At 36.6% G+C, this 19,188-nt stretch overlaps 1 protein-coding gene across 1 annotated transcript in view; it reads right to left on the bottom strand.

Moving 5' to 3' along the window:
- Positions 1–1,406: 1,406 nt before the first annotated feature.
- The window catches only part of GXYLT1 (glucoside xylosyltransferase 1), a 22,571-nt gene continuing 4,789 nt past the window's right edge, over positions 1,407–19,188 (bottom strand). Inside the window, exons 2-7 of the mRNA XM_009869119.1 lie at positions 11,965–12,139; positions 10,893–11,018; positions 9,281–9,532; positions 3,941–4,064; positions 3,476–3,648; positions 1,407–1,918 (exon numbers count right to left, since the gene is read on the bottom strand). Coding sequence (XP_009867421.1) covers positions 1,757–1,918; positions 3,476–3,648; positions 3,941–4,064; positions 9,281–9,532; positions 10,893–11,018; positions 11,965–12,139 — 1,012 coding nt within the window. The 3' untranslated portion in view covers positions 1,407–1,756. The remainder of the gene's footprint in view (positions 1,919–3,475; positions 3,649–3,940; positions 4,065–9,280; positions 9,533–10,892; positions 11,019–11,964; positions 12,140–19,188) is intronic.

Raw genomic sequence — 19,188 nt, 5'->3', positions numbered from 1 at the left:
AATTAAATACACACACATAGTACAAGTAAAAAAAGCTGAAGACAAGTTGATATAAAAATCAGTATTTATGTAAAAAAATAATGCATTGCATATTGTAAAATCAGTCAATAACGGCATTTACCTTCACAGAGATTTCTAGATTTTCAGACTTCAAAAGGTTACAGAGCAAGGAAAAGAAAGCGTAACTACATGCAAGGCAGACTGCTTCCTTTGTTTCCACCCCAGAAATTTGTACCCTGATCCAGCCAGGGAGATTAGGAGCGTAATTTAAACTCTGCTTACAAGTGGAGTGCAGTTTTGTACTGCTAAAACATTAGCCCATCTCACACGGACCTGGCAGTGAGAGCCAGCCTGCCTTTGACAAAGAAACAGCCACAAAAATTAAGCTGCTAAGATGGGGTTGGGATGAAGGTGCAAGTCAGTGAGTGGATCCTCCATGTTCAACACACAGGAACTTTTCTGGAATCCAAAGCCTCACTTTACAAAGACTTCATCTCAGGTTTATCCGAGTTCAAATATACTTTACAAATATATTTCACACCAAGTTTAAATAATATGTTACTGTAACACTAGAATCCAGCCTTTTTCTTCATGTTTTTCTCAGAAAAAAAGTCTATGCAATACAAACAGAACTTTTTTTTCACTAAAATAACTACAAAAAGCTTAAACCTTACTTACTGTAAATCACTATTATCCTATTGCCAGTAATGCATTCATGTCATTGAGGGTCTGCCCCAAAACTCTTTTAAAGCCATGTTATTAAAAAATACGGTAACAGAATATATTGTCTAAGAAATCCACCTAACATACAGTCTGATGAAGCATCAGAACTCTTTATAGCTCTTCACTTTTAGGTACTAAATAGTCTATAATCATCAGGTAATAATTCTTAGTAAGAAAATACAACAACTTTCCACTGTTGTGGGTTTTTTCTACTTCCAAAATGCCCTATAAAGCTACAAAACCATTTAATTTTTCAAAAGTATTGTAAGACAGACAACTTCAAATTGAGTTTTATCTTAAAAAAACTCCAACAAACTCTACTTTCTTTTAGCCATGACGGCTCAACGATGTTGAAACAAACGCTGTATGTTAAAAAGTTTCCTTACCTACTGACAGAGATAACTAGTATCACATACCAGTTATTCATTTCTTAGAAAATCATATTTAGTGTGCAGTTTGCATCTAGAGATAAGCAGAACAAGATTGTCGAAACAGTACTTCAACGTGTAAGGGATGAACAAATAAAGGCACGTACAGATTGTCAATGATTATATCACATTTCTTTGAAAACAGAGTAATTTCTGCACATGTAAACAACTTCGTTTACATAAAGGCTCACACCTTTAAAGTGAGGTTAGTGCTGCTGACTCAGTTATTGCTACATTCACAGTTTAAAAGAATTTTAGACAACATATGAGGTACACTTCCAGACACAGTCGTCTTCATTTCTTCCTCGTTTTTGATCATAACTGAATTATGCAGACTAAAACTACTGACTGCGGAAGCCAGTAACACCCAAATCATCGGATCCAAGATGAATATCAGCAGTGATTAAACTTCAATAGAGCAAATAGTCACTTTTGCAGACAAAAAGTTCCCATTCTTCATTAGATGAATATTTTCTTCATTTTTATGTATGCTAGTAAACTTCTATTTGGGTACATTAGGAGCCAATTCAAGTCATATTAGAATTTTTGCACCTTTTGACTGGTATGTTATTTCAGTTTCTTGATTTAACAGCTTGGAGTAAAAATCACCTTCCCTTTGATTTTCTGGAATACACGTCTCTTACGCTTTTTGTTAGCTGCTTTGTGAACATTTTGTATACTCTTCCACAGTACGTATGGGTGGTTTTCCGTAATTCCAGTTCTAGAGGCTGCAGCAGGGAACGAACCAGATCATCTCCAAATGAATACTGTGAAGAAGTTAAGAAAATATGTAAGGTCAGTATGGAAGAGTGTTATTTTTCAGAGTTTTATAAAAATGCCTTTGAACATTGCATTTGCTTTCTATAGGTTTATTAACCGTTTTCAAGAATCCAGCTTCTGAATGCAATATTTGAAAAGCACCTCTAAATTACAGAAATATTCTAATGCTTTCAGTAAGCCTAACAAGTTTGGTTTGTTGTTGTTTTTTTTGTTTGTTTAGGGTTTTTTTTTAATAAAAAAACACATGTACATATCCAGACAGGTAAGGAAGAAATTTAAAATTACCTTATTAATTAAAAAATTACAAACTCAAAATGATTTCCAGTTATTTGTTTGTTGAACAGTAACCTTCCTGAATGACATATAACTTTTAAGGAATACAATTCTTATCAACTTGTAATGAAACGACAGTATGATAAGTGGTACTACTGAAGTTTCATTAAACTGAATGATGGTCAAACATATACTACATTTAACATGGACATGAAATAAAGAAGTCATTAATTTAACAGTGCAATATTTTTAATAAACAAATTATAAGCTAAAACAGCATTTCAAAGCAACATAATTTCGTTCATCTTATTACCACTGAAACAGCAGTGTTTCACATACTTTCTCTGACATATTCATAAACCAAATGGGATCATAAATAAAAAAAATAATTTTTTCTTCTGTTTTTGACAATGCTCAAAGGAAACAAAGAAATCATATTTTTATGGAAACACATTCAGTTTCCCTGCAATGTATTCTCAGACCCCCAAAAGTACTTTTCCTCATTTTTATATCCATATGACAACGTGCAATAAAGCACCATTAAAATATACTATTGATTTTTGAAGGTTATACACACACGATAGCCTGCTACTTAAAATGTGCATCAGCGCTAAATTTTACAGCTCTTCAGTGAGTATACTGATATACTGATGCAGTGATAAATAGTTTATTAGATGACTTATTTGCAGAATGAAAAGAAGTCACTGTGCTTAGTATTTAAAGGAGCAGCAACACATTAATACACTGAATAACTAGAAAAGGTCAAAACACAGTATAAAAAAAAAAAAAATCACTTTCTACAACCCAAATCTAGCTACAATTGCATGTTAAAATGTTGCAGTGAATATACTCAGACTTTGGGAAAAAGAAGGGTATTTCTTCTACACTTTAAAATTTCCAGAAAAACAAAGCTTCTAGTGATTTCCAAACGCTCACACAAACTAGTTTACTAGATGCATTTATAGAACAATGAGAATAAAACCTTTTAAATAGACATTGTCAATTATAGGCAATGTTCTAGAATTCTAACCTAGACATAGTCTCCAAAATATTTCAAAATCTGCTCATAACAAAGGAATGCACTGGAATTCTGTCCAAATAGTAAAGGAAAAATTGATGAAAGACTCAACATCACTTAAAAGAGAAAGAAAAAAACCAAAAGACTTTGTGGTAAGCAAGGTAAGTATCAACGAAACCTACAAAATAGGCAGCACTGTAGGCAAAATTAAAAAAAGTTACCTTTGCATGAGTGTAATGCTGAAAACACTTACATTTTTTATTGCTTCGTAGACAGCCCTGAAAGTTGGTTGTTTCTCATCATGGTAAACACCTCTGTTTCCATGAAGAATAAATATACCTTCTTCTTCAGCTTCCTTACAATTGCTTCCATAGATGCAGTGGTCAGGCCGGTAATTCCATTGGCAAGGAAAGACATAAAGACTTTCTGTGCAGAAAAATGAGAACTCTAGATTAAGTATCTAAATTGTTTCAGGAAATACATGAATCTCTTTTTTTCTTAATGCTGCTTCAAATTCCTGTACACTTGTTTTGAAATCTAACAGCTAATTACACTCTAGCAAGCTTCAAAGCTGCCCCTCCAAGTAAACACTTTCAGAGAAGTGAAAAGTCCCCTGAACACTTTGAGAACTCTGCTAAAAGGGTGTTTTCCTGGATTTTTGAACATCACAGGAAAGATTAACTTTGTTATGTTAGACTCAGGATCAATGTGGATTTACCTGGATTGTGAAAGAACATAATGTTCAACAGATCCTGATCACCCCATGTAATGTTCAACTTGTACTTCTTCAGCAGTGGCATAAGAATTTCTCCCCACTGTAACCGGACTGGTGTCATATCATTCTATTAAACAAAACAAAGCAGAACAACACATTCAGAACAACTATAACCTATAAAGAAGGAAATGCCCTACAGAATCGCAGTAATTTGCTTTTTGAAGTCACAAATCTCAAATGTACAGATTTCTTTTAAACAAAAGAACACATTTAAGGAAAATAGTTACGGACATTTGCAACAGGCTTTTTTATTATAAGGAAAATTATACGCATCTCCTATCTAACTGCTAGATTGGTCTTCAGGATTTCCCTCAAACATGCTAAACCCAGTGTTTTAAAAAGCAGTAAGGTTTCTTTATACAGCAGTAGGACCTAACACCAAGAACTGCATTTAAATGATGCATGCAAGTATATGAGTACTATTTAAATATCCACACTTGACACAATTTCTGTATTACAGAGTGACAATATACACAGGTTTTAAAGTTAACTTAAAAAATTCCAAACTAAACAATATAAAATGAATAATTAAGCAGTTCCAAACACATACAGCTAAAAACAAAAATCATACACTGCTTTGCACCCAATAATACAAAAATCCTTCAAAGGTTTTCAAAATAATTTTCACTTAGTCAAACTAATTTTTTTAGTTACTGAACTTGAACTTCCACAGCAAAAAACTTTTCACTAGCAAAAGGCAGTAAGATTCTAAACCAACAGCTGATACTTAATTCCCAAATTACTGATCTAGCAAAATCACTTCAAAAGAAAAGGAGGAGTTTCTTCTAAGGTTTTGGCTGAGGAGATGCTACTTGGAGAACACTCTTGAACAAGTACAGAGTTGCATCCTTGATTCTTTTTAAACAAGTTGCCAAAAAAAAATTAGATTTTAATGGTTTGAGATCTGTATACAGAAACACCATGTTAAGAAACAGAAAAGATTAGCAGAAGCAAAATATTCAAAGACTTCTTTGAGCCTTCCATTGACAAACTAGAAAGTGCAAAAATTAGCAGGTCAGTTTTTAGTCTTTCCTCAAATCATTTCAGTCATCAAATATGAAGAGCTTTCAGAACTGAAGATTAAAAAAAAGAAACACTATCATACTTCAGACAAAATTCAGGAAGAGATCTATACCTCAGGTTATGCAAGAAGCCAAATGGAGTATTATAGTCCCTTCTGTCCTAAAAAATTTATGACTATGATTGTTTGCAAGTATTTCATTAAGAGCAGGTATACAAAACGCACAAGAAAGTTCTTCTCTAGCAAGAATTATCATTAGACTTAAAGCAATGTGACTAAACAAAAAAAAATACATGTTTAACACCAAGGTAAAACCTTCCAAAAAGCAAATCAATCCAAGTGAAACACAGTGGGTAAAGATTCCTCCCCCATCCAAACCTTGCCATCCATAGAATATTGGCCTAAGGTTTAAATTTAGACTCAATGTTAAGAATTAAAACCAGAATTAAATTAGCTCACTGATACCAGGACAATCACAACAAAGAGAATATGCAGTAATTTTAGAGCAACCTATGGAAATATTCCTTTAAATTGTCAAAATCATTATTTCATATAATTTTCATTTAACTTGTGTAGTTTTAAAAGTAGTGAAATACAGAGTATATCCCAAGGAGATGCAAAGCAGGTAACAGCACACATCACATTGCCAGACGTCTAGAAGCCAATACTACTTGAGAAATTGTACTGTCAGATTTAAGAATTGGAAATTGTATTAATTCAATAACCTTTGCATAAATAGCAAACAGTTATACATTAATTTATTAACACTGACACGTGGCAAAATCAGTGTAGGAATCACAGAGCAAGAGAAATATTTGAATAGTTACACAAGCTTCTTTCTTGAAAATTCTACTGTAACTTGTAGTGAGGTCAAACAGCATGAGAAGTGGAACACTCGAGTTCAGTGAAAATTGATGAAAAAATTGCTTTCCAATAACTCTATGATAACTTAAGGATTTCCAGAATATAAAGCTTTTCTGCAATATTCAACAAATTGCAAAGAAGGTTAAGAGGTTTAAGAAAAAACACCAACAATGGTAGCAGGCATTTCCGTGATACCATCAAGCCGATACAGACAAGCTCTTATGAACCCTCAAAATTCTATTTTTTTGAGTGGAAAATAACTGTGTAAGAACAAAACATGCATAAGGACCTGAAAATATTCTCCTACTTCGTAGCACTCTGATTAGACATCCTCAAACTGTTCTGACAGGGCTGGGCATGCCACTACAAGCCTGATACTACAGGTAATTTCTCCAGTGTCCAAGAGGTGGAAAGACTAAGCAGCACGGGTTAGAAATCATAAGTTTATCTCCCATCAGAAACAATTCTGAGCCTTCCAGTACCAAAAGGTCTCCACTGGTAAGAATGTTGGTCACTGGTAATAAGATCTAGCTCAGAGTCTTAGGAAGTCAGTCACACTGGAAGAAGTATCTATTTCTACAAATTCAAAGCTTGAAGAAATAGTGACAGAGGCAAAACACCCAGCTAGACACTTAGCATTTATTACACAAAAGACTCAAAGATACTGTGCAAGGTTTTAAATCACGAAAGGCATCCAGAGAGGGCATTTCAAAATGCTTCAGTTGAACCCAGAAAATCCATATATGTCAAAACACCATGCATCCAAATACTGTATCTGTGTTTCTTGCTCAAGATAATCAGACAGATTCCAGAAGAGATGTATCGGAGGATGACAGCAGAAGGGGGAAAAAAGGAATCAGAATGGAAGGAAAAAGATTAATTTCACGTAAGAGTCAAGTTCTTAGCAAGCATATTAAAAGCTGCACACACACCCAGGAGAAAAAAAAGAGAAAAAAATGACAAGCCCCAAACCTGCCAGGTGTACAGAACACACAATCTTTTTTTCTTCTTACTAGCAAGTAAGAGTAAAAAAAATATTTATTTATGTGCCTCACTAGCCCCAAATGTTTGAGGAATAGCCACAGTGCACAAAAAACCACTTTGGGACAAGTATGGAGTTCAGAAGACGTGAAAGTGAGGGCCAGAAGTATACATGCACAAGACACTGATGAGGAAGTCTAAGTCTGAAATGACAGGAAAGCCCTGGGAAGGATGCCAAAGAATGATGACTAATTAAGGGCAGAAAATGTTGTTTCTAACATTTTAAACCAAAACTGAAGTAAAGCAGGGGAACTGGTAAAGTGTTTGGTTTTTTTTTTATTTATTTTTCTTAACTAAAGCCATCAAGAAGGGTTTCAAATCACGTGCTTTGCTATAAGGAAGCTTTTCTTAGTTTCTGTCTCCCTTTCTTAAGTGCTTTTTCATAAACCTGAGTTTTTAGTACAGTTGCACAGCACTTGTTAGCTCACTCCAGCCAGAGTTCCCTTCCCTTAATTGTACGAATGCTAAGCCTGCAACCCATCAAGGAGACTTGCTTAGCACAGTATATACTGAAAAATTTGAAAAAGAGCATTAAGGTGAATGTTTTCAGGACAATTTAAGACTTTTTTGTTGTTGTTGTTCCAATTCCCCATAGCAGTTATGACACTCAATCCTCCTCGCGACAGAAACATTCAGTTGCCCACTTCACCAGAAACCGTACATCACGTTAGGCATACTCAAGTTTGCCAGCAGGATCATGAGGAAAAGCATACGGATTTGTACATTGCCTTACAGCTGAGGTCTTATAAATCACACAGATTCACCCTCATAACAAAGAGCAATTAAAAAAAGAACGACACTTCCTCCAAGGTTGGTTTTAGTTTAGCAATCTGACATGTTTTGCTGCATAATAAATGCAAAACATGACAACAACAGAAATATGTAGCAGGTATTTTCAGGACCTGGAAAATATTCCAGCCCTCCTGTACCAAGGGAAAGCTGCAAGGTTTATTTCAAAATATTCAAAATACTCATTAATTGTTTCACCTACTTAAATCTGTATATATAGACTTAAATTTCAAGAAAACACTGGTTTTAGCTGTAAAGGAGAGATGATTTTACATTGTCCTCTAGAAAACTGCAGGTAATCTGAAAGACAATTTTAGTGTCCTATATAATCTGTATACTTTTGAAAATTCTAACTCTAATAAAAATGCATCAAGCTTCCAATAAATTAATAACCTAAGTAGTACTGAAGCCCAACCAGAATTCTGGCTAGCATGAATAAAAGACCAAAGTTATCTCACACTGAAAATAATTCACTGCACTGAAATACATTGGCAAAGGTTAAGATACACACAGTATTCAAACCCATATTTTTCTTGTTATACTTTATAGCATCTGGATTAAAAAAAAAATACTGAAATCAGGAAAACAAAGTACACAATGCAAGATTCCACTGACTATATATAATCAAGAAGTTTTCTTCTGGGGGGAAACTACAGCTATATGCTAGAGCTACTCTAACTTTCTACTTTAGCTACAACTGAGATAATCCAGTCTCCATTCTTCTTAAAGTCTTTGTACTTCTATAATAAAAATACATAGCAAGAATGTTAAGACAAAAGCCACGTTTCTTAAATTGGAAATGGGGAAGAAGTAGTAATGTCTATGGCAAGTTTATATTGTCCCTCTCTCGAGTGCACTTACCATTAGTTTTTGACCACACGATTACTTTTCTCTGTCAAACTTCTTGTAAGCAGAGGAGTACCTTTTGCCCTAACATCATCACACAGCGCGGCTTTTGAGCGTGTGTTTCAAGTACATAAGAAAAAACTTCCCATCTGTGAAGCAATGATCATTTCTGCTCCCCACACTGCTTTATTAAGTACTTCCATAACCTATTTCTTTAGAAAAACTATGACTTCAAAGTAAATCAAAAGATACTTAAGGTGATAATCACCTGGTTATAATGTAAAAGATCAAAATCTGAAAACTGTACAGTTAAAACTAACTTATGAAATGTTTTAGCACCACCTTCTGGTGATACTACTACACACATTTTTTTAAGTTAATTTACAGTATATTATTTTCTGGGATCTCTACAGTGAAGACAAAATAACAAAATATCTATTGACAAATGTAATTTACAGCAGACTGCATCAAGTCACAGAATCTCTTAGAACTAAGTAAACTTGAAGCAATCAAAGTAATTTGAAATTCAGGAATTCCAAGTCTTACAGTAAGTGACATTTAAAACACAAATTAGATGCCATTTTAAACACAGCTTATTTCTAGAGTGTTATTCCAGTTACGAGAAAAATATTTTAAAAAATATCGTCCCACATGAACTTGAAACAGGTTTAGAATTAAGAGATGTAAAACCACAAAAAATGCAGCAAAGACAACACACATACCTTGAAATATTTTCTTCTGATACGCGTCATATTCATTAACATGACTCCAGAATTTATTCCAGTTACTCCATAATAGGGATGTCTAGCAAAACGATTATACCACCCGATACGAGGCTCTTCATGTTCTGGTGCCATTGCAGCAATTTGTGTGGAGTTGAACTTTCCCAGAAAAGACCAAATATCATCAACAGGTCTCAAAAACAGGATGTCAGTATCAACATACAGTAGTGAATCTACATTTTTGAGGATTAACTGTGAGGAAAAGAAATTTAAAGTCAAACTTTAAAATTTTATTCAGCTTCTCTTCATAAAACACAAGTTGCTGCCATTACACAATAAAACTTAATACATTGTTGTCATATGCAAATAAATCCAATGACAGTTCACAGTCAATAAATATGTCATCATTCTCACTTCTCTATTTTAGAGAACTCTTGTAGTGTGAAATAGAGATTTTACATGGAATAGTAATGCAAAGGCACTCAGGTCTACATTTTTTTATCCCAGGGCTCCTCAAGAGTAGATTGCAGGCCAGGTGAAACATCACCAAAACAGAAACTCCAGTCTTCTTCCTCCTGTTTCCTTGCTTTCCCATACATCTAATCAAACGAGAGGGAGGTGTCAGGGAGCCCCCAAAGAGACAGTTTAGCTGTCACTGCTATAATTCCCCTGCATCAAGCTCTGGAGTCCCAAACACAAGGACATGGACCTCCTAGAGCAAGTCCAGAGGAGGGCCACAAAGAAGATCAGAGGGCTGGAGCACCTCTACTTCAAGGACAGGCTGAGGGAGTTGGGTCTGTTCAGCCTGGAGAAAAGATGGCTCTGGGGAGACCTTGTAGCAGCCTTCCAGTACCTGAAGGGGGCCTACAGGAAAGCTGGAGAGGAGTTGTTTAAAAGGGCATGTGGTGACAGGATAAAGGACAATGGTTTTAAAACTAGAGCATGTCAGGCTACCCTGACTATGAGGGTGCTGAGGCACTGGAACAGGTTTCCCAGAGAAGCTGTGGATGTCCCCTCCCTGGCAGTGTTCAAGGCCAGGCTGGATGGGGCTTTGACCAACCTGGTCTAGTGGGAGACATCCCTGCCCATGGCAGGGGGTTGGAACTAGATGATATTTAAGATCCCTTTGACCCAAACCATTCTATGATTCTACGATTGATTCTACAATTTCTGAAGTGTCTTAGATGAGCAAATAAAAGGTTGCACAAAACACTGGCAACAATTCTTATTTCATTTTCTGGACTAGATGATTTTTTGAGGTCCCTTCCAACCCCTAACATTCCGTGATTTCCTCTAATGCTTCTCAGATCAACATATGCAAGAAACTTTCTAACAAAATGAGATGAGGTGTAATAAATCCTTCTTACCTCTGACAGGATGCCATAACCTGTACCTCTCAGAGGATACTGTGCCATAATGCAGCAGAGAAAAGGACTTTTATTCCATGCCACAGAAGAAAGTTAAATTCAGAGGGTTTTTTAGGATGTCGTAAAAGTAACTTTTAGGAGTAGTAACAGTTCTTAATTTAAAACTAAGCAGAAATTAGGTTAACAAAGACAGCTTGATGGTTCCTAAACAGACTTCTGTATTGTCCCATTACAGAACAACTTACTGGCAAGAACAGTCTTTGTGAAGCACATGGTTTAAACAATTTCTTCCATTCTGCTGCACTCTCAGTCGGAAATGTTATTGGATACAACGTGTAATTAACTTTTCCTTCATAGGGGAAGTCATCAAGCTATGTGAAGAGATCACAAAAATTACTTCAGTTCAATCCCCCATTCAAACTGATACTTTAATACAACTGCAACACCTCTCTTCAATAACAGAAATGCTTCCTAAACTACAAGACTCTGCCAACTATTCAAAATACTCAAAGAAAAAGTGGCACCTGCAGGGCACCACGAATAAAACACATCATATAGCCATCATATACAAAAGTAAGAGCAAGTAGAATAAATCTGTATTTACAAAAAGTAAATAAATCAAAACTTTTTCACCTCTTGTTTCCACTGGCGAAACACCAATAAAGTCTTTCTCAACTTAAAATAGCTTTACCCAATTTTTGTCACAGTTACTGTTTATATGACACTAGTGTACATACATTAGTAAACATATATTGACAGTACGATGTTTTAGGTATAAAAATACTAAAACTGTCCACAACTACCTACTATTCAAATTCTAATACTGCTTCTCCAGTCATAATGTTATGTTCATTAACTGGAATTTACTAAAATTAGACATAACCATAGCTACCATTTTTAAAGTCTGATGTTTTTACTCTGTTCAAACAACGTAAGGCTGACTCATACTGTAAGTACACTGGGAAAAAAGGGACAGATGTCTATTTTTTTCTTGTAAAATCAACTTTAAATAAGCTCACAGAAAATAACTGGTGTATGTTCAGAACATCAAGTACGCATTTAACAGATTCAAGGTGACAAATCAGAAAGTTTTAGTCTGTCTCTATGAAAAGCTTTGAGTCAGCAAGTGGCAATTTTCTGCAGTGGAAAAAAAAAGTCTCCATCCGACGTTGCAAAGCACTTGCACATTACCTTATTTTTAGACCCCAGTATTTCTGCCACTATATCAAACAACTACTACCCAAGAAGCAGAAAAATTGCTATAGACTACTCAAATAGCAGTACAAATTGGATTAAATAATTTATTTTGGTACTTACTACGTCTTTGAAACTCTCATGCAATTGGTCCTCAGCAAAAATATGAAACTGAAGAGGTTTGATGCTGAAAATAATGGCTGATCTCAACATAGCAACAGTCTCCTCCAGTCTTTCACCACAGGCAACCACTGCTAGATGCATTTTCTCAGAAGGATGTGTTTTCGTATAATCATATCTGATACAAAAATATTTTTTCATTTGACATTATTTCTCGCACAGGCTTAAAGATAAACTCTACTATTTACTGTGGCATGTAATTTAACAAAACACCCTTTAGTACCTTGAAGCCAGCAAAGGATAACCCAAACAGAACATACAACCTAGAGCATTATACCTCATATGTAGGTTTATGGATAGCCTGAACTATTCTCATACTCGCTCTCACCATCCCAGTCTATGAGGGAGAAACAAGGTATGGAAGGGATATACAGAAACTACACAAATATTTAATTTGTTTGTAATCTTACTATCTGTTACTACCAAGGAATTGCATCAAAATAGCTATGTTAAAGATTGCATTAAGTTATATAAAAATGTGAAAGGCTGACAGCACATCAAGCCTATGCATGAATTCATTTTCTCCTCTTTCCCTGGACTCAGCAGAGAGACAGGCAAACATAACAAATATGGCCGAGTTAAAGTCAACAACAAAAGTGAGATAACTCCTACTTTTAAGAACATTTTTGAGTGATCTAGGTGCTTGGTGCATTTTCTGCTCCAGTAAGCCCTTCTGACAAACCCATGCTTCAGGGCTTCTCCTAAATAATGCAGTCTATTGAGGGAAAACCAACGTATGGAAGAGCTATACAAATGGCAAAACACATAAAGCTGTCTCCCCTCCTTCTATCCTGCAGGAATACAACTTGAGATGGAAGGAGGGGACACTAACAGCTCAAACGGCCTCATGGGATATCCTGGTGCTCCCAGTGGTTTTGAAAAATCCCTCAGGTAAGCTGACCACATGCACTGCCCATGTCCTTGGGGCTAAACCACTGCAAGGTGTGGGGATTGGGAATTCCCTTCTTCCCCAAAACAGCTGTCCCACACAGTTATGGTGAGAAGTTCCTGGTCCATACTATACAGGCTACATTTAAAAGTTATTTCATTATTTTAATACAGTAGGCTAGAATTATCATCACGTAAATAACATTACAAACGCAGTGAGTATACTAAACCTAAAACCACATTTTTCTGAATTTTGCATATGTAATTAGCAAGACAAACTTTCAAAGGTTTTAAACGTATGCCAACTCAAGGCCCATCTTCAAAACAATAAACTGTGCTTGAGCTACTAGCCCAGACTATGGGAGGAGGGTGTTAATAGAACTAAGAATATCTGAAGGTTTAATTCCCAAGTTATGCAGATTAAAAAATTTCTGAAGTCAGAAAATACTTTCCAAAACTAGTAACAGTAGAGAAATGCTTGGCAAACATACCATCCATTCTTAGAAACTTGACAAAGAGAGGGACACTTCAAAAGAGAAATTACCAGATAGGTTTCTTAGCACATAATCTCCACCCAATTTATGTAACTAAAACATTTAGATGCATACAATTTTTCCTATACATTGACAAGAGATACTAAGCAAATATGCCATTTTTCTCTTTAAAGCATGAAAGCACAACACACATTATTTTGAGTTCTGTGAGGCAAAATATAATCAGATATTACTGTAAAACTGCTGAAGTTTAATGTCACAAAAAATGGCTGCATTCAAAAACATTCTGAGTTTTGGAAGTGTTTAATGCCCTGAACTAAACAAACTCCAGCATCCCAGGGATTTAAGATTAATAAAATTTTAATTAAAACATGCAATCAGTGTTAAGTCAAGGTTTGGGGCATTATTAAAAAAAAATCACGTGGATTAAAGACCTCATAGGTAGGATTCAGATCCAAAATAGGACACCTAAATGAAGATGCTGACATGCGAGACTGAAATTGCATCCAAAGTCTCAATAAAGCCAACAAAGACCTAGTGAGCAGGATATGGAGCACAGACAGCAATTCATCTTTTTTCAAAGTAAACACCTAGGCCTTGATTAAATTTTTAACATAGGCATAGTGTCATTTAATAAGCTCTTGAATATCCCATCTGACCTCCAGGTGCCAGTCCAAAAGGACTGGGTGTCTCAAACATCACGTATCTACTAGCCCTAAGGAGACGTCTAGGATACCCAAGTGCTTCTCACCACCAGCCATTCACTTCTCAGCAACTTAATGACAAATCACCTGGATCATTCTCTACCCTCTTTCAATTTCAATGACCGTTTAGGACCTACTGGACATAGACACCTACATGCAGACATCTGTATTCAGATGATTTAATCCACACACTGCAACCTTTTATAAGCCTTGCAGCAAACCCTGAAAAATTAGTTCAAGTTAACAGGAAAAATAATATAAAATAGAATCTTTAAAGGTAACAGAAGCATTCCCATTCAGACGTTTACACATAAAGCTAATTTATAAATTACACCATGGAGTAAGTAGTTAATGTAAAAAACACAAAGCAAGCTGAACACGATGAGAGTAGCTGAAACCCACAAATAAATACACTGCTGTGGTGTGAACAACCTGCAAGCACCAGATTAGCCTCATCACTAATCCACTGGAAAGGGAATTACAGTAATTAAGCCCTGAAGTCATGAGAGCCTACAGTGATATTGCAAGGTCATGTGATAAATAAGGACACAACTTACACAAACTGCATAACTGAAAGCAAAGTTCCTGAACTGCATGTAACATAAGGCTTCCCATGAATAAGGTATGACAAGAATTATGCCAAAGAAACTCTAAAATGCATTGATATTCAAAGACTGTATTTTATTATTTCTACATCTAGTGACATCTGTGAAAAAAAGAACATGTAAAGCCACACAACATAAACCGGACTGATCACATTATAATGCTTTTACAGTCCCCTTGGTTCACACAATCTCTGTCCTCTGAGTGTCTGACAATGTGCTCACAAATAATTTTTTGAAAAGGCATAAAATATTCAGAAGAAGAGAGTTACAACTGAATTTCAGCTTGCACAATATGGGAAACAGCTGGACGCGGCTCCGTAAGAGGACAACACAAAGCTTTATCCCTGAAGCAGATGGAGCAAGAAGCCATTGGAAAGAACAGGGCACCCTTCCCTCTGGGGTGGGAGAGTGAAGAAGAGGATGAGACTAAGAAGCGGAGGAGACCTATTAAGTCTCAGAGACATATTACAGCAAGAGAAGTTATGAGACTCCAAAACTGTTGTGTTTAAGCCAGACTCCATGAAGAGACATCCTTCAGTAACTACAAACTTCATTTGACTTCCCTGCATACACACCACCGGCAATCACAGCCTCCTCTTTAATAAATAGGCTTTGGTGCTGCTCCTCTCCCTACACAGACATTTCTCTCCACACCAGGCTTCATTGCCCCAGCTTCATCCAGGGATACTAATCTCTTGTGCTAATCCAAGACCGTCAGCATCTTTCATCACTTTTTCCTCCTCCTCTTCCTACTAGAAGCAGCATAAAGTTTAAAGTTGTCCAGCAGAGCTTACCAGCTTGAGCTGGGCAGTCAATATTAACACGCCCCATGCACAGAGCCAGTTATCTATGCCATGATTTGTCTCACTCCCTTCTTCAGTACTATGTCTACATGCCTTTGGTCCATCCCCTAATTCCTTTCAATATTATCTGCGCTCAACCACTCCCTTTCTCTACTTCTTCCCAAGTTTTCCAGCCTCTGTAACCCTTTTCCTCATCTGCCTTGAAATGCACTTAGTTGTGTAACTATGTCATCAGAAGACCAGGAAAGGAAAACCTTGTTCATTTAGATATCCCTGGGTCTGGTACAACCCAATGACACAACACTTCTCGTCAAGACAGATTAATTTTTTTAGCAGTTCAGTAGCTGAGTTGACCATGAGCAAAATAAAATGTATTTTACAAGAACTGTAACTTATCTGAACCTGAGCAAGTCTGGTATCAGAGTATTGCAGCTCTGGCATCAGAGCAATGTCCTTATTAAACCTCAAATTCAGGTTCTGTAAGTGATAAGACACTTGCAAAAGTGAGGAAATATTAAAAAAAATAATCCAGAGGCAATGGAGAAAACAAAAATACAAACACTTATTTGTTTTTCTAACTGCTAATAGCCTGGTGTTTTGGTATAGGAGAACTTGGTGGAGAACTGGAAAAAGCAACAATAGAGTGAAATTTAAACTGTATTTTAGCAATGCTTTTGGATACACTAACATGGAAAACTTGACAGTCTTACTTCTAAAGGCAAAAAAAAAATCCAATAATGTGAGAATCCTAGCTTCTGGGGACAGGGGAAGAGTAAACACAAACTCTGGTTAATTAAAATGGAAGAGCAAAGAATGCAGTTGTAATCCAACAGAAGGTACTGAGCAGAAAGTCATGACAGGATTTGAGTGTTTAAGATAGAGAAATTCATTTGTCTGAGGATATTAATTACATGTGAGTGGTAGGGGCAGTAAAAATACATGAAATAAAACACTTGAGAGCGAGCATCACATATACTGTCATGAATTTATTAGAAAACACATTTAAAACAATTCACTCTGAGACTGTAAGAGCAAAAACATGCATTTTAAAACATGCTTCTCAGCAGCAGCAGGAGGCCAGGTACAAGCCTTGCCCTGAAGTATTTCTGTGTTGAAGTGCAGACCTTCATCCTGTACTGACTAATTTTGCTGTGGAGTTAACAACCTCTGCTCAGTGAATCTGCTACAAAATTTTCCAGAGCCTGTTTGTCAAGACATTGCCCCATATTTAAAGATGCACACTGTGACAGATTGTATATTATACTAGCATTTCTAGGTCATTTAGAATGATGAAGTAATAATTTAGTAGTAAGCTACAGAGGTATGTTTTGACAGGCTGTACTCTTCTAGAACCTTTACTGCATCCCAGCTGAACTTCTGGGAGAAAAAAACCCAAAACCCAAATGGCATTTTTGCTAAAATACTCATCAACTCCGCAAAAATCTTAGCTCTGCCCTCTAAACTTGGCACAAGGTAGTGCAGCGGGGCATCTCCTGCCTACGTTTGAAGCAAGGTTCTCCTATTCTTATTCTGCCATAACACATTAAAAGCATAGGCGAGAGGTTATCAAACTCTCAGCAACACCCAGACATAAGGAATCTTGCATATAACTCCATCCAATTTGTGATCATTAAGCCTGTCCCAATCCTAGCCTGTTCTCTCGGGGTCACAGTACATCAGCTTCTGCTCCTCTATGCACGTGTTGCTGCCTTCCAAGCTCCAAACCTTTCAGAGCAGCCACTGTGTTATGGGGGCATCCACTGAGACCTGAGCACCTACCATTCAGACTTGTCGATGTGACTGAGGTTGCCCCAGTTTTCCCTTTTTTTTTAAGTCACGTTCAAGCATAGGGACACTGTTAGTACAGAGAGCCACAAAGGATCCACAGTCAGCCTTAACTCTGTGTTACAAACTTTGTGTCCTAGAGCTCCTTTTCCCCCCGTCTGTAGATGTGCCACTAAGGATGTGCCCAGCGATCAATAGGAATCTCCCTGCTCAACTGCGCTGGCATCAAGCCGTCCTCTCAGACTCCCTTCACATGGCTGGGGAAGCCAACGAAGGCAAGGTTAGCATCCAGGTACTGAGAGCACAGAGCAGTATGAGGAACTGAAGCAATAAATAAACCTCGGTTGACCTTTCAAATTTTACACCATCCTGTTGAGGAGTTGCCACTTTAAATATAATTGCATGAGTTCTGAACAAATAAAGATATTTGTCACTTTCTGAGAAAACCGACCTCGTCCTAACTTGCACTACTAGTTTTTAAGTACAACCACCACCTTATTACACAATGGTAATACTCAGATGGAAGAATTATTTTGTACGTTAGAGAAAACATTTTTTAAATTATTCTATATCACGAGAGGTTTTCCTATACTAGTTTTGATAGAGCTACAGCCTTGCTTTTCTCTCATCTTTTCTCTATATGGTCTGTAATGAGGCATGTAATAATCAGCTTCCTAAATAAGGTTGCCTAATAAAGTCTCTCAGTCCTTCCACAACGTCACTAAATTAACTTTCATTACTTTCATAACCAAAGGGACTAGGCTGCCAGGCTCAGCTGAGCTACAGTTCATACAATAGCCTAAACTGGAAGGGACCTTAGAGATTATTTTAATCCAGCCGCCCTGCCGCCAGGGACACCACTTCTCGACTAGATCAGGCAACACACGGGGACCGAACGGGAATTGAACCTGCGACCTTAGCGTTGTTAGCACCACGCTCTACTGACTGAGCTAACCGGCCCCCTACGTCTACACTTACAAAAAGAACAAATGAAAGCTTATTGCAAATGTGTTCATGTTTTCCATACAAAAAGCTAACCACATTTTCAGTGCAAATGTTTTACCCTTACAAGTTTTCTGACAAATAGCAAGGAAAATGCAAATTATATTTGTTAAAATATGCACGAAAAATCTTTTCATATAAGCACTCTGTATTATTTCAAACCAAGCACCATGATGTGTCTCAGAAAAACAAATAGTAAATATGCAACTACAATACAGGTGACTTACTTATCGCATCCTTTCTTCTTTTAATGCTTTGTTTGATCTAAATCAATCTATCATGAAGGAGCCTACCCAGCAGCCTCCGGTCTCCAGAAATAAAAAGCAAAAAGGCAGAGTGCAAAGGCAACAGAGCCTACACCGATTGAAATGCAACTGTTAAATCACTCCACTCTTATTAGAAGTAGGATCAAGGTAACTACAGAAATTATCTGGATTTGATGGTGATGAAAATTCTAGTGTTTACTCAAATTCTTAACTTTCTTACACTGCACTGAATTAAAATTAGGTCATAATCAGAGCTTATTTTCTAAGAGTATGCTAATGATACCAGTGCATATGATGTCCAAATGTCATCTATTCAATTACAAACTCAATTAAGTAGATTATGTTTGAAGTTACTATATATCAGTCATTTTAAAATTGCCTACAAAATTCCAAAGCCCCATCCTCCAATGAGCTAGCTAGTTTAGAGAAATCCTGTTCTTCAGAACTGCCACAATTCGTCTCCATATATATCTACACCACCAGGACCTCAATATACTCAGAAAATAGTGAAACATTTTTTTAATAGGAAACGCAAGCTGAAAATCACTAAGAAGCAACACCCAACAGCTGAAATCAGACAGGTCAGACAGCCAAAGTAATGACCCCTAAGAACTACTTCT

The sequence above is a fragment of the Apaloderma vittatum genome, unplaced genomic scaffold (genome assembly GCF_000703405.1).
Source record: "Apaloderma vittatum isolate BGI_N311 unplaced genomic scaffold, ASM70340v1 scaffold5140, whole genome shotgun sequence".
Classification (NCBI taxonomy): Eukaryota; Metazoa; Chordata; class Aves; order Trogoniformes; family Trogonidae; genus Apaloderma; species Apaloderma vittatum.
The sequence above is the reverse complement of the archived record's forward strand: the minus strand, read 5'-3'. Positions and strand labels throughout refer to the sequence as shown.